We start from the raw sequence: 24,561 nt of genomic DNA, 5'->3' as shown, positions 1-24,561 counted from the left end.
GTTGCCCAGATTTGAAGGAACCATTTTGGAAGATTTTGCTCAATTATTGAAATTTTAGTTAGACTAGCTAGAACATTTGATTTGTGTTAATATATGTTATGCTGAAGCTTTGAAAATTTGCTTTGAATAAATTATTGAATAAATAAATAAATTTTAAAAATTTATTGCATGCCTATACGGTCCGCCATGTGGGTGTGCGGCGTTTGTCGTGCTCTGGGCTTGAGGCATGACAAAACCCTGATAAGACACAAATTGCAATGAAATTGCCAGTCACCTGTTTTACATAATGCCAAGCTAAACAACAGAATGAAAGTGGCAATCGAGAATCCGCAATATCATATAAGAATGAGATTTAAAGAGAGTAATTACTGAGTTGATGGGATGATAGGTGATCCCCAAATAAAGTAACCAGGATTCAGGGGTAACGGCCCACACCAAAAAGATAACTGCATCAAAGAATGAAAGGATCCAAAGAAGTCCTATCATCAACTCAAAGGAATAATAATGGAAACAGGGAGAGAGAAGAGGCATAGGAGGAGGGGCACCGGTTGTAATGGAACTGGCGAGCCCGTAGACCTCAGAGGGCTTGGGGCCATGCGCCTCGTCAAAGCCCGGGGATTTCTCCACAGGATTGAATATAGACACTGCCCGCCGCTCCTTCAGAAGGCTCAGAGTCCTCCGAGGGCTGCTCACCACCAGCCGCGACGGCGACCGGCGACGAAGGCACCTACTTCGCTTCCCCTTCTTGCTCTTTTTTCTCTTCAGATGTTCGATCAACAGGCGCACAGCGAAGGGAAATATGGCATGCATTGAAATATTATGTTAGCTGTTGCTTGGAAGTTTATGTATCGAATAATAGCAAATAAGTTTTAGAATTGTTGGTTAACAAGTTCTAGCAAAATAGATCTACAAAAAACTTGAAACAAATAGCCAGTTTGCAGCGAGAAAACAGACAGCTTCTTTCCAAAGATAGCTTGAATATTTTATGTATAATCGAATTGAGTACGATGCATATATAGTTATCTACCCTTCATAATCTATTACATTTGTTACAACTACAAAGTCCAGTACAGCAGACTCAGGTAAATGGCCACCAGAAGACCAGCATTCACTCCAACTCCTCAACTAAAAACCAATTACCAACTAATAAAACAACTGAAAAGAACACCTCAAAAAAGAGCGCTTGCCCCTTGCTGTATTTGCTTCTCTGCCCTCATGACTTTGCTACTGCTGTGTTTTCTTTTATGTTGCTAGCATTACTGCTACCTCCATGTTGTTTCTCTTCTGCAGTCGTCGTCTTCCTGTGGCTGTTCTCTTTGCATTTCCTTCTGCTGTTGTTGCTTTCGTGCTCATGGTTCTCAGAGTTCTCTCGTTCTGCGATCTTCTTTTTCCTGCGGCCACGATCTCTGCGTTTCCTTTTCCCTAGGTTGCTATTATTGATGCTGACTTCACAGTTCTGCTCTAAAATCCTTTTATTCCTGTTGTTGCGACCCCCTCGTTTCCTTTTCCCTAGGATGTTGTGCTTGCTGTTTGTGTCATGGTTAATCTTGTGTTCTACGATCCTCTTTTTCCTGTGACATGAATCACCCATAGCATGGTCATCAAGTACATGAGCATCACTTTGTTGCTTCTGTTCATGATAATAATTTGATACAAGTCGGCGAGCCATTTTTGACAAGTGAGGGCCAGCTATGGAATTAGAAATAAGTCTGTGTACCCATTGCAAGAAAAATTATCATCGTAAGTGCCAGGAAATGGTGAAATACGAGACACCAACCAAAAGAATGCTTAACTAGAGAAAGAATGGAAAGGGCAGTGGAGAATCACCTTTCAGAATAGATGCGTCGGCGTAATGCAGTTACCTCATGCCACAATACTGGGGCTGGTTGCATATCTTGCTTGGTAATTGACTACATACAAAGAGCATACGTAACTTACTCAAGGCCACAAGCATCACTGAAATAGTAAAGTGACGGAAAAAGATTATACCTTTTTAGGTAAGATCACTCCTCCTGGCAATCTGGGGATGTGTTCCTGGACTGGTGGGACCTTGTAGTACACAAATCTGTTAAAATTAAACTAATTAAATAATTTCCAACAGAAATACTGGCCCTCCTCTTTCATGATACAGGGAAAGAGAGCAGGCGAACAATTAAGTAAATGCTTGTTCCTAGGTTGTGGGAGATGGTAAAAGAATATTCTAATTACTTGATGCATCTAAAGTACAGAAAATGCAAGGATAAGGATACTCACAGTGTTTTATTCTTGGTTATGGTCTCCATGCCCCCAAGAGGTGAATAGATTTCAAATGCGTGAACAGATTTATCAGAAATGTACATGTCTCCATTCATTCCACCGCTGCAGGCAATGATCATTTTATTAAGCCCACTAAATCACTTGAAAATGGACACAATCTCCAACACGCTATGAGCACCGTGATCACAGTATGCAACATATTAACTATATGAAGCATCGGCTACAGCTAAGCATCATGACATGTTTTCTTGATACAACCTCATGAATTACACTGAGAAGCTTACAAGTTAGCAATGAGCAAGGATTCTAGTACATACTGGTCCGAACCAGCTGTAACAAAGACCAGATGGTGAAGGACCTGCATTCAGGAAACCTACCCAGTATCCCATTCTAGACAAACCAGGCTAAACAGAAGGGAACTGTTCAGCATCAAGCAGCATTAACCTGCACCAGCAGGTGCAATACAATACTACTAGAACATTAGAATTGACCGATGTGGAGTCAAAAAGGGTGGAACACCTATCTTTTCTTTGTTTTCTTCGAGTGCTGATCAATACCATGCTATACGAGAGTGGCAATACTATAATTGACCAATATGGGTCCCGGTGACAAGATTTAACAATGTTGGCAATAAGCATGGCCTTGTGACTTATAGTACACCAGAATAGCATCATATTGAAGAATGAGGCATAACAACCATAACTTCCTCTTCAAAGCTCCTCAAAAGTGAGATTTTGTAATTGCAGTTCATTTTGATATGGAAAGAGACTAGAAAACATGCAAATCACTGCACTAGCATTTTCAAGATTTTGCAGGGCAATGAGGTTGGAGGGTTTTCTCCAACTCCACATTTAAGGATATTTGAACAAAATGATTTTGTTAACCTGTACCTGGGACAGTGTACTTGGGCTTGGCTTCTCTCAACTGAACGTGTTTTTTGGCTATTTTTGTTCATGCAAGTCCCTAGTATTTTGTTGCAGAGTACTTTCTTGTACTCTTATCAGCAACTTTTTGGGGCGATTTCTTAAGGGCATAGGGTGGTTTAGGTTACTTTCATGTGCCCTGCTTTTGTATCACACTTGCAGCTTTGGTTTTCAGTGAGTATTTAATATCCTATGTACTTTTGGTGCATCAATCAGACTTCATTTGAGCTAGTTTTCATTCATATCTACTAATTGTGTGGGGGATGTCCTAACCACTTGAGTCAATACATGTCAAAAACATGATGACTTATGTGACTGATGACATGGCTATACAATTATGCAGAGCATGAAAACACTAAATTTAAAAGGAAAATAAAAAAAAAACAAGGGCCTACATTGATTGAGTTAATCAGGAGAAACCATATGGCCCCTCTCCTAGCCCCAGTCGAGTTGACCAACCCTCCTCACTCTCCTGTTTTTTTTCTCTCACGTGCTAACACCCTTGCACTTTCTTTCCTGCATCCATATTGGTGGGTAAGAGTTCTTCCCCACCCCTTTCTTTGATCAGTACCTCTTCCTGTCTCTTGTTTCACATTTCACACCATGTATTCCTTTACCTTTGGAATCCCTAATCATTTGATCATTTGTAAGTGTTTAATTATGGAACTCAAGGGTTCACAGAAGAGCTTATACGTTTGAGGATTCTTGAAGACTGCTTCTGCCCGCTGATTGCTCCTCTCTGATGAGCTCTTTTGCTTTTTAGTGGATCTGAAGGCCAAGATGTCCCATGGTTCAATCCTTTCCTATGTGAGGGATGTGAAACTAGAGATGATGCACTCTAAGATCTCCTGATTCATGTTATCAAGATTGTGGATGATTAATGCATAGAAATAATGTTTAAGATCTTAATTCAGCAATGACGTCAATTCTAAACTAAATTCTAGTCTAATATAGAAATCCACAGCCCGATGTAATTTATTTCAGTCTAGCAAGCGCCAACCAGCTATGAAGCAACTGTAGACCCTTCAATAAACTAGTTAACTTGTATCATAATAAGCATAGGAAAGGTAACAGCCACATCAGTTTCCAGTGCAAACTCCTGCGTGGCTCCTGAATTCCACAATCACTGCAAAGTCATACGTCCTTTTATATATTCAAAAGTTGACTTCCCATCCTGCAATTTGCTCATAATGCAATTCCTTTTTTATGTCTCATAACACTATTTAAAGAAAGAGATTTGCAAAGGGAGTGTTTTTTAACTAATAGATCGCTATGTAAAGAAGACCAACTATGTTTGTGATTCTAATTTGGATTATTCATGCACTAATACAATCACATGCATCTAATCCTGCCCAACATTAATTAAAAGAAATACCAAATTGATGCTGATATTTCAATTTTCAAGCAACTAAATTTGTTAAGCACTTTTTCATTAAAAAGGGATATATACATAACATTTGCTTCTTAGGATCGTGCGATGCATTCATAGAAATAAAGATGGCTTTTAGTAACAAACCTGATTTCTGGATCAATTTTTCTTTTGAGTTTGGCCTTGGATAATTTTGGATGATCTTTTTTACGCCTGTAAATAGAAATAATTGTTGACGCTAGCGGATGTGAAATGTGAACAAATAGCATATCCAATGTCCAGCTGTTCCTTTGCTTCTCTTCATCCTAGAGAGCAGAGATTGAGGTCAAGGATGATTTGAGAACTTCAAATGACAGTGATGATGGCCAACTTGACGGTAATAAACAAATAGCACATACTGTTAAGGTATGTTCCACTTTTTTGAGTTCTGCAAGAAGGCGGGATTCCTGAACAAATGGTAGTTTACAGATAGCCTGCAATCGGAACAAAGATAAGTGAAAAATGGGATACAAAATCTCCTATGGCATTAGAAAACAAAGTTGAGTAAATATGCAACTGCCAAAAAAGTCTTGGGTACTCATGGAGTTGCATTTCTTGTTAACCAAGCCAAGAGAAACAGGCATGTTAATAATTGGAGAAAACTTGAGGAAAAAATAACAGAGATTATGTTTGCCTAAGGGATGTGTAGGTATCTTACAATGCAAAAAACAGAAGTGTAATGAAGAAGACATGCCAAAAATTAGGATTTAAATCTTTTACAGTGATCATGAAAATGCATCTACAATGTTTTTAACCATCAAGACCATCCAAAAGGAAATAAATCCAGCTACCAACCCCTTTGATCAGGAAGAACCACCAAAAAAAGGTGGCTAAGAAGAAATATGCCAGGCTCGGCCACAAGAAATAGGAAAAAGAAAATATGAAGCACAGCGATAAAAAATGGAGGACATCTTCCATTACCTGCCAGGAGAAACGCTTGCCATTCAAATCAAGCTCAAAATCTGGACAAAATCATAAAACCATATAAGAACTTCAATACAACAAAAACACCAAAGAACTGTAGTAGAAATGTGCATATTCACAGTACAGGCAAACCTTCAGGATAAAAATCAATTATGGCTGAAGATGGATCAGTCATCAAATTCCTGTAAGACAATGGCAGTGCGTGTGCACTGCAAAAGGTACAATGCGAGAACAATCAACTGACATAGTCACAGTAAACAGTAAGCAAGAAAAGTCTTCTCCACTTTGACAGGATGAAGCCAAAAAAAAACCTTGCTGCAGGCAGTACACCCATTAATTGGTCAAATGGCTTGAATGGAACCCCAAGTGTGAAACGAATTTCCAAGTGTTTCAAATCAAGAAAATCTGAAGCAAACGGAGCATAATGATATGGATAAAACCTGAAAAACATGAAGACCATCAAGGCAAATTAAATCATTATAATCATCAAAGAAACAATGCTTTCACATAACCAGAAGCACATTCACAACATGGACAAGCTAAATTTAAACCTGCAAGGAAATGCACAGTTTTGACATGGAGACTTGTAGATTAATAATTAAAAATAAGATTAACAGAGAATGTTTGAAAAGTACAATAACAATTTGATGAACCATCAGAATATGTCCAGCACAAAAAAAAGTATCAAGTAGGATTTTGAACACACCATTGCCAGGAGCAGACTCCTTGGTAGTAATAGTGCATGACCCAGCAGATCCCTTCAACATATTTCAAGACCTGCACTATAAACATGTGAGTTGGCATCTGAATTATTTTGGTCCTAGTCCGAGACCAAGTAACAGATTTGCACCAAGTCAGATATAACAAGATTTAATATATAAAACAAGACAAGAGAAAGGTAAGAACATGGTATGTACATCATGGAAGAAGAGAATGTCTATGTCTTAAATACAGATGTTGTATCAGCTCAGCTTGGAGCTCTTTCTTAAGCAGCTACTAACCGTAAAAGCCCTATTTGGTTCAGTGCTGAGATACCTTTAACCACCACAAAGAATTATTTGTTGTTTGGCTGACATTCAAGGGTTAGCAGGATAAGTTGTGGAAAAAAGTGAAATAGTAGCGAGAGAGAGAAGGGAGAGCTTCAGTGGATAAATCTATTTCACATTTCCCAATCAAATTAACTTAACCTGGTTAGGCCACCTTTTGAGGTCTTCACCAAATAAAATTAATAGATCATCTTTTTGCACTTGTTTGGCTGATTAAGTGGATAGCCATCCCCCCTAGCCAGTATCCAAACAGGGCCAAAAGGAATTAATGTAATAGTGGTCCATCTGGAAGTGAACACCAAGAGCAGTCAATGCATTCATATTGCTACTTCCACAAAGACTAACAGTATGTAACACAAATGAGAGACAGCCATGCAGCTCACTATTGAGTATGAAGCACAAAACCACTAAAAAATGGAACTGCATTTATAAAATTTCCTCACCGAATGTTTTTTAAGTTTCTCACGGCTGTCATCAGTCTTGACTTCAAACTTCTCTGCATAGTACCTTTCCTTCCACCCTTCTTCTCCCAACTTTACCTGTACTTCATGTATTCAAATTAGCAAATGGAATGAAAAATTATGTAACTTACTAGCAATGAACCAAATTCACAAAAGATTCCAAACAAACCTGATCATGAATTACCAAATCAGATTTTTTACTATTTAATAGGTTTTTACTGAAGAATTTTGTGGATTTTTGAAGATTTCTAGTCCAGCTCTGCAGCATTAACAGAAAATTCCATCAGTATGATTCTCACATTATTATGAATACAAGGTTCTCATTAGTAGTAGATCTCAGATCAGCAAAAGTTGTTAGAGCAAAACAGACTAGAGCATGCCCATAATTTCTGAATCGTAAGATGTTGGAGAGGAACTCACAACAAAAAAGCAAAAACTTACAGATGCTTTGTTCTGTTCAATCCCCATCATAGTTGAAATTACCCCAAACTGAATCTCTCTTTCCTTCTGTACCTGAAAAAAAGCAATTTGACTGAAAAACTTAATTCCAAATTAACTAGAGTGAACTTAAAAGAACTTACAGTGTGGGACATGAAAACACTATTCAAGAGATCAACAATGTATCTTGACATCTGCAATGTTTACTGTGCAAATACTTGTTATCAAGCATGTTGATGGTTTATAATTGAATATAAAATAATGTGTTATCAGCCATTATCATTAAAAAAACCAAGAACCTTTAACAAAGTCCAGCTGTGAATTACAAGATTTAAAAGACATATAGAATTTTATTCCTCTTGTATTATTTTGTTCTCTTTAACATATTCACATGTGCCTTTTTTGTGTTTCCACGCATATAGGAACAGCTAGAAAAGTTTTTTCACTTTGGAAAAAGTAAGCCCCATCCATCCATTTCTCTTAAGCATACGATAATTGTCTAAAAAAAGGAAACAATATAGAAGGTAGGACTATGCTCCAGCATGAAGCCTCTCGTCAATTATTAATTTGACATAGCATCTAATGAAACAGCCAAATCAATCATTATACATTTTGAAGCAGAAACTTTAGAACAGAAATATCTAGATATCCTGAAAATGTACACTTCTGTTTATTTTATTTTGTTCCAACTTCTAGTATCAAGCCTGATTGCAACCAATAAGTCCTCATAACCATATCCAACAAGCCTTATCTTATTGAAGTTGGTTGTATCCATCCTGTTATCTCCATACTCAAAGCCATTGTGCTTCATGATAACAAGCATATTAGTACAAACTGTGCCTTGACACATTGCATCCCATGCTGCAAAATAAGCTTACTTTGGAATAACTCCATCATCCAGCTATGCTTAACTTAGTAATGATTGCTTTCACAACATGTTATCTTTTATAGTTGATAACAAGGGAAACACAAATAATTATTTTTGGGGTCAAACCCCTCCTCCAAATTTTCTGCCAGGCATAAGGGAACTGTAAGACCAATAAATATTCCTAAAGTAAAGGTTTCAACCCCTTGTGAAGTTAAAACAATAGATATTGAACAGCAATAATACTGATTCACTTAACACTTTTCATAAGTCAAAAACTGAATTTCTGAGAATCAGCAACAAGAAATTACCTGGCTACGTCTTCTGAAGATGGCACTTTCATGAGGCCCAACTTTTTGTAAGAAGTGCTCAACGCGTTCCAAATCAACCTATAAAACAAAAGAGGGGGGTGGGAAGGCATAGACAACATGTCAAAAACAAGTCAGAGTCAGAGGTATAAAGGTACATGCATTTGTAGACTTAGAAGGAAAGTATGAGCTTCAAGAAATAGAATTTATGTTTCATCGAATTACCTTTATAAAACGAAAAAGGAAAGAAAATAGTAAAAACTAAATTAGGTAAAGATATGACTTGGTTGCACATTGATCCATGACAAAGTAACATACCTTGCTTGCTCCAAGTGTTCCTAAACCTCGAAGCAGATATGTAAAAACTTCAGTTTTCGTACACATTTTTATTTAAGTTTATACGTATCTTCTTCCATACATACATTTTAGTTTTGTTAGCTTGAGGAAGTGTAATTTGGATGACAACTATAGACCATGTAATAGCACGCATGCACTTCATGTAGCACCAAAAAAAAATTGCAGAGGGGTTGAGTCTCACAAAATTCATTGCAATCTCCAAAAAATTATGTTTTTTTTTCAAAAAAGAGAAAAATCTCCAAAAAGATCAATATTACACGCATGCATGCACACACGCAGAGGGCCTGATCTTCTTCCAAAAAGATAATCTATGGACAATAATCAACATCATTGAAAGGTACTTAAAAACCAAAAATTATGTGTTTTGCAGGCCTCCTCATAACACCAAGTAGACACATAAAACTAATAGTGCTAGAGTGCTTTTGTCTTAAACTATAGGATAAGGCATATATTTAATATCCCAAGCTGATGATCATGATCTAGGCATCAAAAAACATGTATGAACCAAGATCCAACAGATTACAATGCTTCTAAACCATAAATCATTGGAAATATCATATTCGGCCATTAAACGGTCTATTTTCGAACCACTTTACACAGGCATATGGCTTCCAGAACAAAAGATCTGTAGTTTCTTGGTGTTTTTGATGCTACAAATCATGATTGATGGTCTGGATCCCTCAATTAGAATGTAGACTGACAGGTACAATTGATGCCTCAATCCTACCAGAGGGATAGAAAGTCTCACTCTCTCTTTATGTGTGCGTCTCTGTTGGCTACCAGATCTTATACTATATATCGAGTAGTGGTTACAGTATATCTAAGAAGGTGGTCTGAGGACCGGACATTTAAAAGACTCCAAAACAATCTTGTGAAGTGGTTGTTGAGACTTGTAATCTCCAGACCATCCTCAGTTAAAGTAAATTATGACTAAATATTATAGAAGAACAAGAAGAAAGCATACTTACTTGAGAAGCTTGAAACTTGTGGCAATGGCATTTTGGAAAAGTAATCTCATAACTTATGGTTCTTTTTCAATAGATTGGATTCCAAGTGGGAGATGGGAGATGGGGGTACTTTAACATGTGAGATCAAAAACATATAGCTAGGAGGATTGCCTTTGAAGATACTATTTCCTAACCTTTTGATTTGGCTGAATGAAGATGAAGTTATGGCTGATGAAGTCCAATTCAGAGAAGTCTACTGATAGAAGAGATACAGAATGAACTACTTAAGCTTCAAGTCTCTTAGTAGATATTCAACTATCCGACAACAAAGATAATATTCGGGGTATCAATAAGAACAATTTTTCTGCATATACCATCTAATCAAAAAAATGTAACTATATTATAAGGACAGACGGCAGTATTACATTTTAGAACTAAGGATGGTAAAAAAAATTGAGGATAAGGCAATGTTTTTAAAAGCTTAAGCAATCAAAGCAAAATCTAACAACAAACCTTAAAAGAGTTGGTCAAATAACCACCCATCCTAGCAAACTCCTTTTTATACACCGTCATTAGCAGATCAATTGCACCCTACATCAGCAGTAAATAATAAGTGGATTGCATGAAGACAGAATACATGAAAGCATGTTTCAGTCATCAATAACATGTTAAAGAGTTTAACAAAATTTAGCAGTTAAAACTTAAAGTAAAGAGTAATGTTCTGCCAAAAATGCATCACAGACAACGTTTAATATCAAATATAGCAAAGAAAAGAGAGGGGAGAGTAATATTCTGCCACTGCAAACCTCAGAAATTTCCAGTGATGGAACATGGGGAAGAAAATCGTTTCCAACAAACAAACAAATGAAGACAAAATCATCAATAAAGCGCTCCAGATCCATCTTCAGTGGTGCATCAGATATTCTCAAGTCGTGCGCCAAGTATTCTCTCAAAACCCAAATGTTGAGGAACTGCAAAAGAACCAACATTGCAAACATATATTTGTGATCTGACAATTTGGCAAAGAAGTGAAGCAGACTAATATATGAAAACTTGTGCTCTAAAGTAACTGCCATAGTATAACTTATGCAATATTTGAAAAGATGATAGCTCCCAATATGAACTCCACACTTTTTAAGTGCTACAATGCAAAATCTTAGAAAAAATAACAAAAGGTAGAGAATCAAATAACTGATGGTGCCAGAAAAACATGAAACAAGTAAATAACTTATATTTTCAAAGTAAGGTCAGATTTTGGAAATTCCCAGACTGCATATTCATATGGTCTTTGATGAAAATATCAGCTTTCCATTAAAAAAAAAGAATAACTAGATAGAAAGCAGCCAACACGGATAGAATTGAAGGAGAAGCTGTTCTTATAAGTTCTTCATAACAAACTTGGCTATAAAGAACCTTCTGAAAATCAGTGGATATTTCAAGACATCCAATAAGCCAATAAGTAACCTTTAACAAAATTTTAGAATTCCCAAAAGATCAATTATAAGTATTGAAACAAACAGTAAGAATTGAAGCTGGAGAAGTATATGCAAACAACAGGATAATATTTAGGACTGTGACAATATAAAATATACTTATGAAGATGCTGTAATAGCAAGGCAATCATGTAATACTTCAGCAATAGTGCATTTTGTGCAATAAAACACTATCTCTGCCTTCCACGTCAACACTAAGCTTACATTTCTCATTAATAAACTAACTGCGAATATTCAAGAAGATATAATGTTGGTGTATGTTAAATACAAACAGCTGCTATCAATAAGACAGTTATATCCTAAATTGAAATCTTGGCGAGAATAAGAGCCTCAAAATCAACAAAAAGAAGTTTTAAATGCAGTTTAAAAAAATGGAAATAAAAATAAGGCCCTAAGTAAATTGATGGTCAAAAGACACCATAGTATGAGTGGTTTGTTATCTTAAATATATTATACAAAAGAATGGAGAGATTTACTACGATATGTACAAAAAATTTAAAGCTAGGTGCATGAAGCAAAGAGTTGATTTTGGGATGTTCCACATGACCCGATATATTCCTTGATGATATAAGAAATGTTTTGAGGCCTGCAATGTTACTTGTCGCATAACTTTGGGCAATAAAGGAAGCTCAGGAAAACAAGAATATAACAGAAATGAAATGTCAAGACGGATGTGCTGTAAGAATAGCATGAGCGATGCATGAGAGTTGCACCGATTAAGGGAAAAGTAATATATAACCCATTTTAGATAATATGTGCATTTGCAATGTAGATTTAAATAGCCCCATGAAATAGCAATGCCTGAATCTATGTTGAAGTATCTAAAAAGAAGAAAGCATGGAGGAAAGCCAAGAAAAAGCATATGAAAGAGCACACAATAATATGGAACTTAACCTGTCAGATAAAGCAATGAATAGGGATCCATAAAGCCAATCTCAAATACTAGGAAAGGAATGTACACTTATAGTTTTCGTATAAATAGTCTGCCCCATGGATCCTTCTCAATATTGTTTTCATGTATCAGATGAGCCCAAACAAAAGCAACAATTTATACCAGCAACAAATATTTCTTTAATATTACTGACCAGATGAACACAAATGGAAGAACCCTCCTCCAAATTGCAAGTTCATGAGGCATTGGATCCAGAGGAAGGTAAGCACATTTCAAAATCACTAACACGGAAGAGTAGTATAATATATAGTATTCATATGCTAGAGTGTGATACTTTTGGTAGTATTATCCATTTAATATGCTATTTTTAGCAGAAATACATAGAACAGACAAATATTTCAATAATAATTTAACTGTTGCAAAACATATACTGGTTGAGCAATTGCCTCATATAAGGGGGAAAAAGAACCATTTACCTGGAATTTTTTTATTGGCATGTCATCATTAACATCCCGATTCAACTCCTTCCTCTCTTCCTTACCTGAAAGTATAATATCCTTGCCAAATTTTTTAGCTTTTTCACGATTGCGTGCCACACGAACATCCTGCATGATAAAGTCCAATCACCATCAGTGGGTAGAATTCATTAGATACAACAATTATGTGAAACCTCCATCAAGTGTTTACCTCTCTAAGAATAGAGAAATGTAATTCATGTGTTGCCAGTGCAAGCATGATCAAGTCAGCATCCTAAAACAACATAGGCATAGTATAATATCACGTTCCTTTAACATCAAAAAAGAAACAAAAGCCAACAGGGGGAATAAAAAGGAAGAAAGAAATAAATATGAACAGTAAAAAGGGAAGAAGATTTTTACCAACCCATACAAGCAATGTCTTGTGTTAGGGTCAAATCCAGGCAGGTTCCTCTGTGCCCGGATATATGCCGCTATCTTGTGCTCCCCTTCACCCGGCACATTAGCATCAGATAGGATGACCTTGGAATTTTGCACAAACACTCCATATAAATAAAAAAGTACATGAGGCGAAGCAAGGGCAACAGTCAGAGGTCTACCTTGATGCCCCGCCATCCAGGATCATTGTTCAATCTTAAGTGAATGTAGTACCGAAGGGCCACTGACAAAGAGGCCATGAACTCAGTTCCAGGTGTTATGACATTTGAATCCAGTGTGCTAGCGTTCTCTGATTGCGTTAATTTTTCACTATCTGACCCCATCTCATCTCTTAGCTTCTCTATTTCTGCCGCCTGGCAAATTATTTTACCCCATCAAAGATCACTAAGAATATATTATTAAACAACAGTAATACTAAAATTGCACATTAAACTCACAGCATCAGCCAGATCTTTAGCAGATCTAAATCTCCTTGCTCGTTGCTGATTCATCTTTGCTCGCGGCGCAACCCCATCTAAATAAAAATAAAAATTAAAAAAAAATCAGCTTCGGATTTGAAAAGCTACATTTTCAGCCTTTTTAATATCTCCCACTCACCGATTGCCATGTAAAGAAGCTTCCGAGGCCGAATCAAGGAAAAGATGTGATCTATGTACTTAAACACCGCCTTGTACACCTCTTCATACGAATTAGGAGCAGGCTAAAATTTGGAAAACAACAAAAGAAATTTAAAAGAAAAATCTTGCCGTTGAGAGATCAAACGGAAGAATTTGAGATTATGTCTCACCTGGTCTTCCGGATGGAAACAAGGATGGATGATACCGTTCATGTCGAGATAGAGGTTATCGAACTCCACGCCATTAGGGTTCGGCCTGCTGCTATCTATAGGGACTAGGACGCCATTGATGACCTTGGGAAATTCTTCTACAACCGGCACGACCGAGAGGGGGTATCTATCCACGAGCCAACGATAGAAAGCGGGAATCCCCATTCTCCTTCTTCTTTTATTCACGTAAAAATCTTGTTTTTTTCAGGGTTTTTAGGGTTTTAGCGAGGGGGCGGGGCGGTGGCTGAGAGAGAGAGAGAGAGGAGGCTAGGGCTCCCAGGAATTAACCCTTGCAGCCGTTGGAGCGTGATATTGAGGGAATCTTTGGCCGTAGACCCGAACCTCTCACCGCGCGGTGATGGGATATAAACCGATATATAGGTTCGGCGACTGCGGTCTTCGGCGCACGGACACGCACGTGCGACGGACATGGGTTTCGGCTGGGCACAGTTGCTTCGGAGCGGTCCATTTGATCAAATAAGCCGGCTGAGTGCACGTAACCAAAATTAGATTTGGCCGAGAGGGTCGAAATATATATTTTATGAATAATGAGTTCTCCACTGAACCCGCGGGGAAATGATGGGTATGAAAGATTTTTCTTTTTTTTAAACAAGAACAAAAATCATAAAAGACAGGCACTGTACAATAGAGATAGAACTAAGTAATAAAATAAAAAAAAAAATAAGCATTCCAAAAAAGACCGTTCATGAAAAAATATTATCTATATCTTCTTTCTTTGTCATCAAGCCTCTCCATCTATCATTTTTCTTCTTTGAGCTCTCTTATTTGTGATATCTTTCTACTCCTCTCTCCTCCTCTAAATTCTCTTTTCTTAGATCACACCCGAGCGTTCATGAAATTTAAGAAAGATATAGATAAAATTTCTTATGTTAGACAAAACTAGAAAATTGTGTACTAGTATTGATGAATATCATGTTTTGAAGACTATGTGTCGATTTATTTAGATGTGTGCATTAGTTTGCTCGATAACTAATTTGTTTTGTGTGTATCATTTAACCATATAGTGTGTACTGGTAAAAAGTATGTTTTAGAAATTATATATCAATTTATCTGAAAATATGTATTGAATCACTGATAGATCTTTATCAAAGAGCTTGCAATATATAATAGAAAGTCGACAGTATATATTACCTAGCTACCTAGTGTGTAACAGTGAATGTAATATTTTAGAAAATGTGTATCAATTTGTTTGAAGATGTATATTAGGTTGCTAGATGATTAATTTGCTAAGTATATATCATTTGACTGTGTGTGCTATGTACAGGTGAACACCATATTCTACAAACCGTACATGATTTGTTGTATGTATTAGTTTGCTAGATGACTATTTTGCTTAATGAATATTATCTTGCAATATAGTATATACCGATAAAAAATATATTTTAGAAATGAAAAACAAAGAGAATGTCATACACGATTTTTTTTTTTTTTTGGCTTTTTTGAATCATGACACTAACGACTCTGTTAGCAAAAAAAAAGTCTTTAACTTTTGATTTTTTTTTAATATGAGCAAAGAAAAAATGTGGCAAAATAAAAATCATGTCCTGTATTTTCTTCTTTAGTGCCTGCGCCATATGATTTTTGTTCCACCAAAAATGAGGCATTAAACCCATTCTGCGCTCTTCAAGGGTGTATGCCCCGCAATATCTATATTTTTTTAGCAATGATAATGATAACTTAGAAATTTCACCCAAAAAAATCCCTAGTTGCTTTCAGGTATCAATTTTCTTTGTTATGCGGCAAACATGATGCTAGCTTGGAGTTAGCAATGGCATTACAACACACCAGATGAGAGGTTTTTTGAGTTAATTTAGTTTTCTTTTTTAAGCAATGCTATGCGGCACCAACTACATATGTATGAACAATTCTTTATAAAAAGAGATTGGTGCAACTTACAAACTTGTTATCAAATACAACATGCCAATTGATTATGGAGTTGTCGATTGTGAGCCCGATGACATGTATACATAACAAGTGAAGAAATATCTTTATTTTTAAAGAGTAAATGAGATTATCGAAGCCAAGTTTGTAAAACTTAATATATCAATTATCTCGATTAGTGGCTGCAATCAAGATAAATTGAGACCTTAGTTTATCTTGATCGATATGATAAGGAGAGTTTTGAGAGAGAGCTTAGACTTTTCAAGATTTTGGCTGATATTTTCGAACCAAGATATTAGAATCTCAATCAACATAGTAAATCCGAGATGAAGAACTATATCTAAACGTGATTTCAAGATTTATTAATAAATAAAATTTATTCAACTAAAAAAAAGATCAAAAATATCAGTTTGGTGCCCAGTACCAATGCAAGCGGACATGTTGATGCAGATGGAAAACTTGATTTAAGTCTAGATTTTTGGAGGTACAAGGTACCAAATCTAAAATCATCAACAGCGCGACCACTCCAACAAGCTCTCGAGTCGTAATACTTCAAATTGTATCTTAATGAATGCCAGTTGTAAATGTACAAAATAATTGAAATCAAGTTAGGTTTGGTTGAGAATGCTTTCACTCATAAATAATTAAATCAAAATTTAGAAGTACCTATACTGGTTTTCATCATTACTTTTCATCTGAACAAAAAGAATGGAGGTACATTGTGTTCTATCATTTTTCAATCCAAATTATCTTGAAAGTTCAATGATGCAGATTTCAATTTACACTCTACCACTACTGTCATCATGGAATTTATACCTGTCTGACCGTGTATAACAATCACATCATTTATCTGCAAGAAAAGAATTTGGGCTAAAATCACAACCCAACCACCCTAATCAAATTGTTCGACGACAATGGGTCTCAAAATATATTGATTACTTCTACTCCAACCCTGATATGATTATCACGGCAGCATAAGCAATTAAAATGATCAACCTGTTGACAGTCTCACTGCAACGTCTTTCTTTGGCTTACACAGGTCCTGGTTCCACTGACAGACTGTTTATTTAAGAAAAAAATGATGAGATTAAGATAGCATCACCAATTGCCTTTGAGCACAAACCCCACTTAGCTCAAGTTCCGATACTCTAGCCACTGTTCAAGTAACGCACTCGCAAGTAGCTGGAAAATAAAATTGTCAAATAGATTTTGTTAACAGCTTTTGGTTTATGTGAAAATTTTTAGTACAAACGGGTCTAAAACTTAAACCACCAGAATTGTTCTTAAGACTCAATCCTCATCCAAATCAAATGCAACAACCTCTTCTTGAACTTCTAACACCTCCTCAACTTCCACCTCTTTGGCTTCATATTCTTCCTCCTCATCGCTGGCCTCCCCCTCCCTCAACTGTACCCTCAGTTCCCTATCTTCCTCATGCAACTGCTTCCACTTGCCCACCCATGCCTCCCATTCCTCCTGCAACATCTTCCTCTTCTTCCTATCTTGCTCGCTCAATTGCAAGGACATATCCTGGTCCTCTGCTTCATACTTCTTGCTGTACTTCTTCAGGTTCTTGGCAATCTCTTCCTCTTTCTCAGCACTCAAGAATGATGGTGGCCTTGGACGCCATAAGAACTGTTGCATTCAGTTAATTGGACAAAAGAATTCCAAAACATCAGAATGCAAACTATCAGAGGCCAAATTAAAATTTCATGCCTAGGACTAGGAGTGAAGTCCTTACCTGATAGAAATGATCCTTTGGAATTCTGTATAGCAGCTTCCCATTGAAGGACCATATATGAAAACCATTTTCCATCTCATGGACAGAAGTGACGGAGGTTGCAACATACCTGCACAGTTGCAACTAGTTAAACACATAATCCACATCCACTCAAGAGGAAACTGGATCCTAAAAAATTAGTTAATGCATCCATAACAAAATGGACTTGCTTATAAAATTACCTTCCCGTAGGATCCCACTCAATGTCAGTGGCCATAAAATGCTCGCCTGTTGCCATAGTCTCTAATTCATCAACATTGTAGAACTCTAATTGGCCATTGAAACCCTTCAACCCCGCAAGTACAATGAAATGACCAGCAGGAGACCAATACAGGGCATTAGCCTGTTTGGCCTTGAGAGTTGTAAGCTTTGAGACCCGGCCAGTGTTGTGAGCAGTTCTCATGGAATAGAAGCTTATGTCAGGCCGAGGACCATCACCATGAATAACTGCAAACCTGTGGCCTTTAGGCTCCCATGCGAAGGCAACGATCTTGTCATTCTTATTCTCAAGCTCAAGGACCTCAATTGGGATATCTCTTTCCTTGATGCGGAAGAGCTCAAAGCCAGTATAGGTGCTCTTCTTTGTTTTGGTGTATCTATCAACCTTGACAGCAAGATACTCTCCGTTGCTCTGCCAATACACTTTGCAATCACTGACACTAAAAAGGTTTTTCTGCCTTAGTTCCTCTTTGCCAGGAATTTGAACAAGGCTTACCTGTTAGCAAAATGAGAACTCTAAAGTTCACTGGATTACATAAAAATGGTAAGCAACATAATCTGAAGAAGAGCTTTGTTACCCTGGCAGGCTGGTTTCCACCCCCTAACTCTGGAACATACAGTGCTATTATAGGATCAGTAGGAGACCAAGTGAAGTCCATCACATTTTCGACTTTCAAAGACTTCTTATCAATCAGTGTAAAAGTCTCTGTTTCATAAACAGAAATAATATTCTTCCCGATTCTAGCAAAATATTTGTCTTCCTTGCCACCACCCCACCTGAAATATTGGAAGACATTTGTAAGGACCAGCGATTGAGGGCCTACGATGAATGGAGACAAACTCAAATAAAATTAGAAGTGACCTAAATATAGGCCATGAAACTCCAGAAACACCACCACTTCCACCAGCTGCAAATTCATCTGCATTTCCTTTGAAGTCTCGCATCACTTTTCCAGTTCGCACGTCGAAAATATTTAGTACAACTCTCTAAAAGAAAATCATGGGGACATCAGAGATGACTGACTGTGGAGAGAGAGTGAGGAACCGGGAATAGAAGAATAGGGAGAAGACTGATATAAAATACTCACATGTGTGTCACGAGGATTGCTAGGTTCATGGCTACTGTATGTGACCAAGTATTTCTCCCCAGGAGAGAAATCAATCAGTTTGACCTGTTAAATATGGGTATCAGCCGCAACATAAGCAAATAATTAGTAAATACAAAAGCAAAACTAACAGCAGTGAACAACCTGTGGATGGGCAAAACGCATTAAACGGTTAAATGTAGTAGCACCTCCCCAGACAGCAGCACCCTGCCTATGAACTGTTGCCAAGTATGTCCCAAGAGGAGACCACTGGACAAAACTCTCTGTCCAGTACTGCCAAAAAGAGAAGAGAAGAACCAATCCTTAATTGCCTTATAATGGGCACAGAGGCAAAAACTAAAACAAAATAAGAAAAGTAACTTTCTGATAGCAGGCAAACAAATTCCTAAATTTCCAATGGATGTAAGAGATTATATAATGACAGTTGAATCCTCAAATACATATATACATATATATGTGTATATATATGCATACGATGAATTATTTCCTCATATATGAAATCAATGCTTAAAGTTTTTCAGTGCAAATAATAAATCCACCACATATAAAGAAAAAAAGCACCAACAACACATGATCATCACATGAAAATCAGCAGCAATGAGTTTCTTAGTGATAAAATCGTCTCATGCCCCTGATAATTTAGTTCAAAAGATTCTTGCAATCACAAAAAGATCACAATACTATCAAATGGTCACTCTCTTTTAAACATAAGTTCCTTGCCTTGGAAGAAATGGCACAGCACAGAAAATTTGGGAGTAGAACAAATGCTTACCTGACGACGATAAACAAGGTCGGGCATCAGTTGCCTGGAGTCATTCCAGAAAACTTCAGTAAATGTAGCAGCACGAATAGCAAATTGATCCCTAGCTTTCTCATCAGTTAGCCACTGCTGTAGATTTTCCTGTAACATAGCAGTTGCATGTTTAGAAATGCCACCATAATATCTTCATCAAGAACTCTGAATTAAGGATGCATCAACATGCACCCAGCTTGATATTTAATTCTAAAGTTACCAAGATGGTATCCTTAATAAAGAAACTTGATTATGAATAGTTACATGGACAAGGGCGCACTTGCTACTTGTCATGATAGGGGACACAACTTACCCACTAAATAGAGGTAATTAAACTTCCTGATGAGGAAAAAGTTATCTTGAATATCAATTACTCAGTCCAACTTGGCACTAGGTGCAAACCAAATTGGAATGTACTATTTCCACAATGGAAAGCATCAATGATTACCACATCATCACCCACTCTTTTCTCATCCTGATCATATTTCAAAGATCAAAAGAATGCATTTCACCTTCTGTGCTTAACACCATTTAAATATTCTGTAACAACAATGATCTTTTCCTCATCCCAATCGTATTTCAGATATTGAAAGCATGCATTTCATCTTTCATATTTCTTTCACATCTTTCTTTTTATATCTTGAAACAATAAATAACCTTTATAAAAGTTGTATACTGGATCCCCACCCCCCACCCCCCACCCCCCAAAGAAAAAAGGTTAGAGCATCATGGAGAATTTGATCGGGAACCAACTACATTCATGGATAAATAACACGTCTAAATTTCATCCATCTTTATAAATTATCCATAAAATTCATCCATATTGTTCATCTTTATCAATTAAGTCTGAAGTATCATGGTTTCTTGATTATATGTTTTTCCTAGCAACCCTGACATTGTAGAGCTTTCTAACAATGCAACATGGCCATTGGACTAAACGAAATACCAGAAAGAAAATTGCTTTCTTTTATTTCTTAATAAAAAAATGTTCATTTTTAATAAAATGTACAAAAATATCATAAAATTTTTAAAACATTTATAGACATTTAACTGAACAGAATCAATCAGGCCATATCAGAGTAGAATTAGAAACAAAACTATAAATGAAATCAACAGGATGCAGAAAAACAAGGTAAATGATCCATGGAGAGCCTTACTGAGAAGGTGAGAAAATTGATGACTTGCAATATGCTACTGATGACATTGCAACCAAGAACTTGCTATGCATGAATAGGCCCCCTCTATCATTAAAATAGACTACTAATATAATAATTTATTAGTTAAAACCCAACAATATCAAATACTTCAGAAAAAGTCAAAGACCAGTGGCATATAGTACAGCATTTACCAATTTTAACAGAATCTAAGATATGGTAGAAGAGAACGATCACTCAATTGGGTCGATTAAATTAACTGGCTGGGCTCAGTCATACAGCATTCCATCATCTAATCAGTCAAGAAGACTGGCAAGAAAGATGAGGAGAGAGAAAGAAAAAAGAGAAAGAAATAGAGAGAAAGGAAGATAAAAGGCAATATGAATTACTGTAGGTGCTTCATATGGTATACCATCTACCATGTCTAAGCATGATGCATATGGTAATATTATGTAATATAAATAATATTTCTGGTCCCACCCATCCAAGCCTATCTTGCACTAAGGCCTGGGAAGTCAAGCTTCAAGCTGACTCTAACTACTATTATTATGAGTTTGCCAGTAAATGTACTGCTAATTGCTTCATGATTTCTTGAATTCTTTAAATATACACTACTATAGTTGTAGTATCAGAAACATAGTATTTTTCCTAAGTACTTCCTCTTCCCTACTCTTGCACCTAAATTCATTTCAACGGTGGCTCATGATTTGAGTAGCTACTACTATTTCTGGATCAGTCCTATATCCATTGATTGTGTAAAAGTTGCACCTATGTTTGTGCATTTGTGTACCAATAAAATGCTACAAGGACGATAAATCTAGTTCATGTGCAATTTGCATCACAGTTTAACTAAGAACTAAGTAGCAGACCTTATTCTTGTAGGAAATGTTCTAAATAAATCTTGCCGAGTTTTCACCACTATCAAGCTCAAATTTACCATTGCTAAGGACTGAAAGCATTAGTAAATCTTTTGATACACTATTATGTTACTTAATATTCTTAAAATAGAAGAGGGGGGAAGCAAAGAGGGAATGAACACATGTTTACACTCTTCTACATCGGCATGTCCTGCCACAAGCTTTCATTGTTTCCCAATTTGCATCATGTCAGCAAAACATCAGTTGTTGTGTATAATGAGTTACAAACTGTGAACTTTATTGGCTTCCCTCTATGCAGAAATACCAGTTTAATATCACCATAAGCACATCGAGATACGGGTGAACAATGCAGACAATCCCTATAAAGCAATTGACAATAAAAAACAAAACAAATCATGCGAATCTTGGCTGTGTGCCTTCCTGAAAAATACAATTATTACTCGAGAAATTGAAATAGAGATTACTACCTTCTGATCCTCAATATAAACTCAAAAAAACAAAGCAGTGCTAAAGAAGCTTACCCCAGGAGTGTATGGGTTAATTTCAGCAGGGGTCCACTCTTCTGGAACCTTCATGTACTTTTCAAAGTCATCAAGCAAATTAACCACAAATATATGTGACTTGTCCAACTTATAACCATTTGTCTTTTCCCTTGCAAGTTCTGCTTCCTGTTACCATGGCAAAAGAGAGATAAAAACAACAAAAAATCACCGTTAAATGATCACGTAAAGGGACTAATAAACAACTTAACAAATTATAGTTAACAAAATCCACCTCTTTCCTCAATTTTAATCAAATGGATAATGGTATTTCAGTCCCTTGTACTTCACAATCAATGACCATAATAACAGAAAAGAGGTACTGAGTGCATATGATCTAAAAAGTCTAAGAAAGACATAACAAACCATTTCAAGGGTTCAATATAGATTACCTGAGGGGTATTGTACTCGATGAAGCAATATCCTAGAGTCTTTTGGGTTTCCGGATTCATTGGCATCCAAAGTCCTCCCTCTCTTATCACGCCAATCTGACTGTATATCTTCCGGACAACACCCTCAAGCTTCTCGAATTTCTCTGGAGGGACCACCGGCAGATTATCCACCACAATGGTGTTCCCAAACCCAGCCTCAAATTCCAAAGGATCCTCCTGGTGGGGATCCTCATCATCATCACTGCAAAATTCATTTTTTATTAAAATGTTTAATAAACATCCAGCGGGGAAAAAAAAAGAGAGAATGCAGCTTCCAATACTTTTCGAATCAAATTAGATAGAAATGCAAATAACAGCGGATTAGGGTTAGAGTTACGGTTAGGGTTTAGTTAAACAGGGCTAGTCATCCTCCCCACCATCGCGACGAATTTAATTTTTTAACAAAAACCTTTTGATATTACGCAGTAAACAACAGAGGAGGCAACTTTTAGTAATGTCGCGAATGAGATTTGAATCAATATAAATAACAGCGGGCTAGGGTTTTCTCATATCGGAGCCAAGATTACCTTTTGATGCCGAAATCTTCTCCCGGGGGTAGTCGGATCGAATCCAAATCAACAGAAGATAGATCGATTCCATGACGCTGAGCAGTTGCTTCTATATCGGCCATGGAGACCACCTCCGCCATTTTCTTCGTAGCAGATACTAATCTCCGAACAAACTGCGAGAGGGTAGCAAACTCCAATCAGAATAAAAGAAGGGGTCGGATCGACGGAATTTTTTTCTTCTGAACTCTAAAGTAATAAGAACTCAGACAAGAAATTAATGTAATATTCGAGTAATTTAAGGAGGGAAAAAATAGGAATAAAACCGACAACCTGAAACCATCCAAGACGCCGAGGAGCGCTAGAGGGAGAGAATAAAACCCTAGTTTCACTTTTCTTCAGGAGAGCTGGAAACCCTAGCCGTCGCACGTGCGAGGGGAGAGGAGCGAAATATTGGGTTTGCCGGCACCGAAGCTGGCGCGATCCGGAGCGGTTAATTTGTACAAGGTCCAACATAAAATCCGCAAGGCGGACCGACTTTCACAAAATTACAGTTAGCCCCCTAACTCTTCAGCTATTTATACAGAACTCCCCACGAACTCTCTTCTATTTAAAAAATGTCAGTTAGAACCTCCAGCTTCAATTTGAGCTGCTTATAAGATACTATTTTCATAGCAGGACGTCTGGTGCTTCAGCTTTCAGCTTGATGCTACAACCCAAATCTTTTTGTTTCCAAGTCTTACTGACCTGGTTCGTTCAATCTCTTACATCACAATCTAGAGTTTCTAGAACAGGGCAGGGACAATGATCGCACATTGTTATCTTTTTTGTGATCTAGTGAAAAATTTGAGAACCTCACTTCCTCTTTGCTTGGAGATGGGCACAGGATCGATGATGCTCTTAGATGTGCAAAGCTCGGTATAACTATTAGATTTGCCCAGAACCAGTCTAATTCCCCTTCCCCACTCTTCTTTTTTGCTTATTGCATTTTCATCTAAGTTCTCAAATGTTTTCCAAAATGTGTTCCTCGATTCATAATTAATTTCATGGTTAGAGATCAGACTTATAGTGACTTCTATACTTCATCGTTAACTATAGAACATATTTGGTTGGAGAAAGTTGGACTCTATAATAAAAATAGGAATAAGTGGCTCTCATTCCAGCCAGTTGGTTGGAGGGAGTCTCATTCCCACAG

At 37.0% G+C, this 24,561-nt stretch overlaps 2 protein-coding genes across 4 annotated transcripts; both read right to left on the bottom strand.

Moving 5' to 3' along the window:
* Positions 1-957: 957 nt before the first annotated feature.
* LOC103703566 (5'-3' exoribonuclease 4-like) lies at positions 958-14,400 on the bottom strand. Of its 3 annotated transcripts, none has more exons than XM_008786464.4 (23): positions 14,020-14,400; positions 13,830-13,932; positions 13,670-13,746; positions 13,394-13,585; positions 13,197-13,316; positions 13,006-13,068; positions 12,795-12,923; positions 10,740-10,904; positions 10,447-10,524; positions 8,633-8,710; positions 7,460-7,531; positions 7,188-7,277; positions 7,001-7,096; positions 6,218-6,288; positions 5,823-5,951; positions 5,644-5,720; positions 5,509-5,549; positions 4,947-5,021; positions 4,696-4,853; positions 2,254-2,358; positions 1,990-2,065; positions 1,828-1,910; positions 958-1,709 (listed from the first exon to the last, which is right to left on the bottom strand). In XM_008786464.4, exons 1-23 carry the CDS (start codon positions 14,221-14,223, stop codon positions 1,214-1,216), a joined length of 2,778 nt encoding a protein of 925 aa, XP_008784686.2. In that variant the 5' UTR covers positions 14,224-14,400; the 3' UTR covers positions 958-1,213. The 3 variants fall into 3 exon arrangements, with proteins under 3 accessions (XP_008784686.2, XP_008784687.2, XP_026658974.2); XM_008786465.4 differs by having other exon boundaries at positions 958-1,571; XM_026803173.2 differs by lacking the exons at positions 13,670-13,746; positions 13,830-13,932; positions 14,020-14,400 and having other exon boundaries at positions 13,197-13,282.
* A 2,626-nt stretch (positions 14,401-17,026) lies between these two features.
* Positions 17,027-23,851, bottom strand: LOC103703565 (eukaryotic translation initiation factor 3 subunit B-like). Its single transcript, XM_008786463.4, has 12 exons — positions 23,700-23,851; positions 23,388-23,542; positions 22,822-23,062; positions 22,412-22,558; positions 19,838-19,966; positions 19,210-19,338; positions 19,048-19,131; positions 18,822-18,946; positions 18,538-18,736; positions 17,923-18,455; positions 17,702-17,810; positions 17,027-17,595 (listed from the first exon to the last, which is right to left on the bottom strand). Exons 2-12 carry the CDS (start codon positions 23,507-23,509, stop codon positions 17,251-17,253), a joined length of 2,163 nt encoding a protein of 720 aa, XP_008784685.2. The 5' UTR covers positions 23,510-23,542; positions 23,700-23,851; the 3' UTR covers positions 17,027-17,250.
* Between the last annotated feature and the right edge of the window lie 710 nt (positions 23,852-24,561).

The sequence above is a fragment of the Phoenix dactylifera genome, chromosome 2 (assembly GCF_009389715.1).
Source record: "Phoenix dactylifera cultivar Barhee BC4 chromosome 2, palm_55x_up_171113_PBpolish2nd_filt_p, whole genome shotgun sequence".
Taxonomy (NCBI): domain Eukaryota; kingdom Viridiplantae; phylum Streptophyta; class Magnoliopsida; order Arecales; family Arecaceae; genus Phoenix; species Phoenix dactylifera.
The sequence above is the reverse complement of the archived record's forward strand: the minus strand, read 5'-3'. Positions and strand labels throughout refer to the sequence as shown.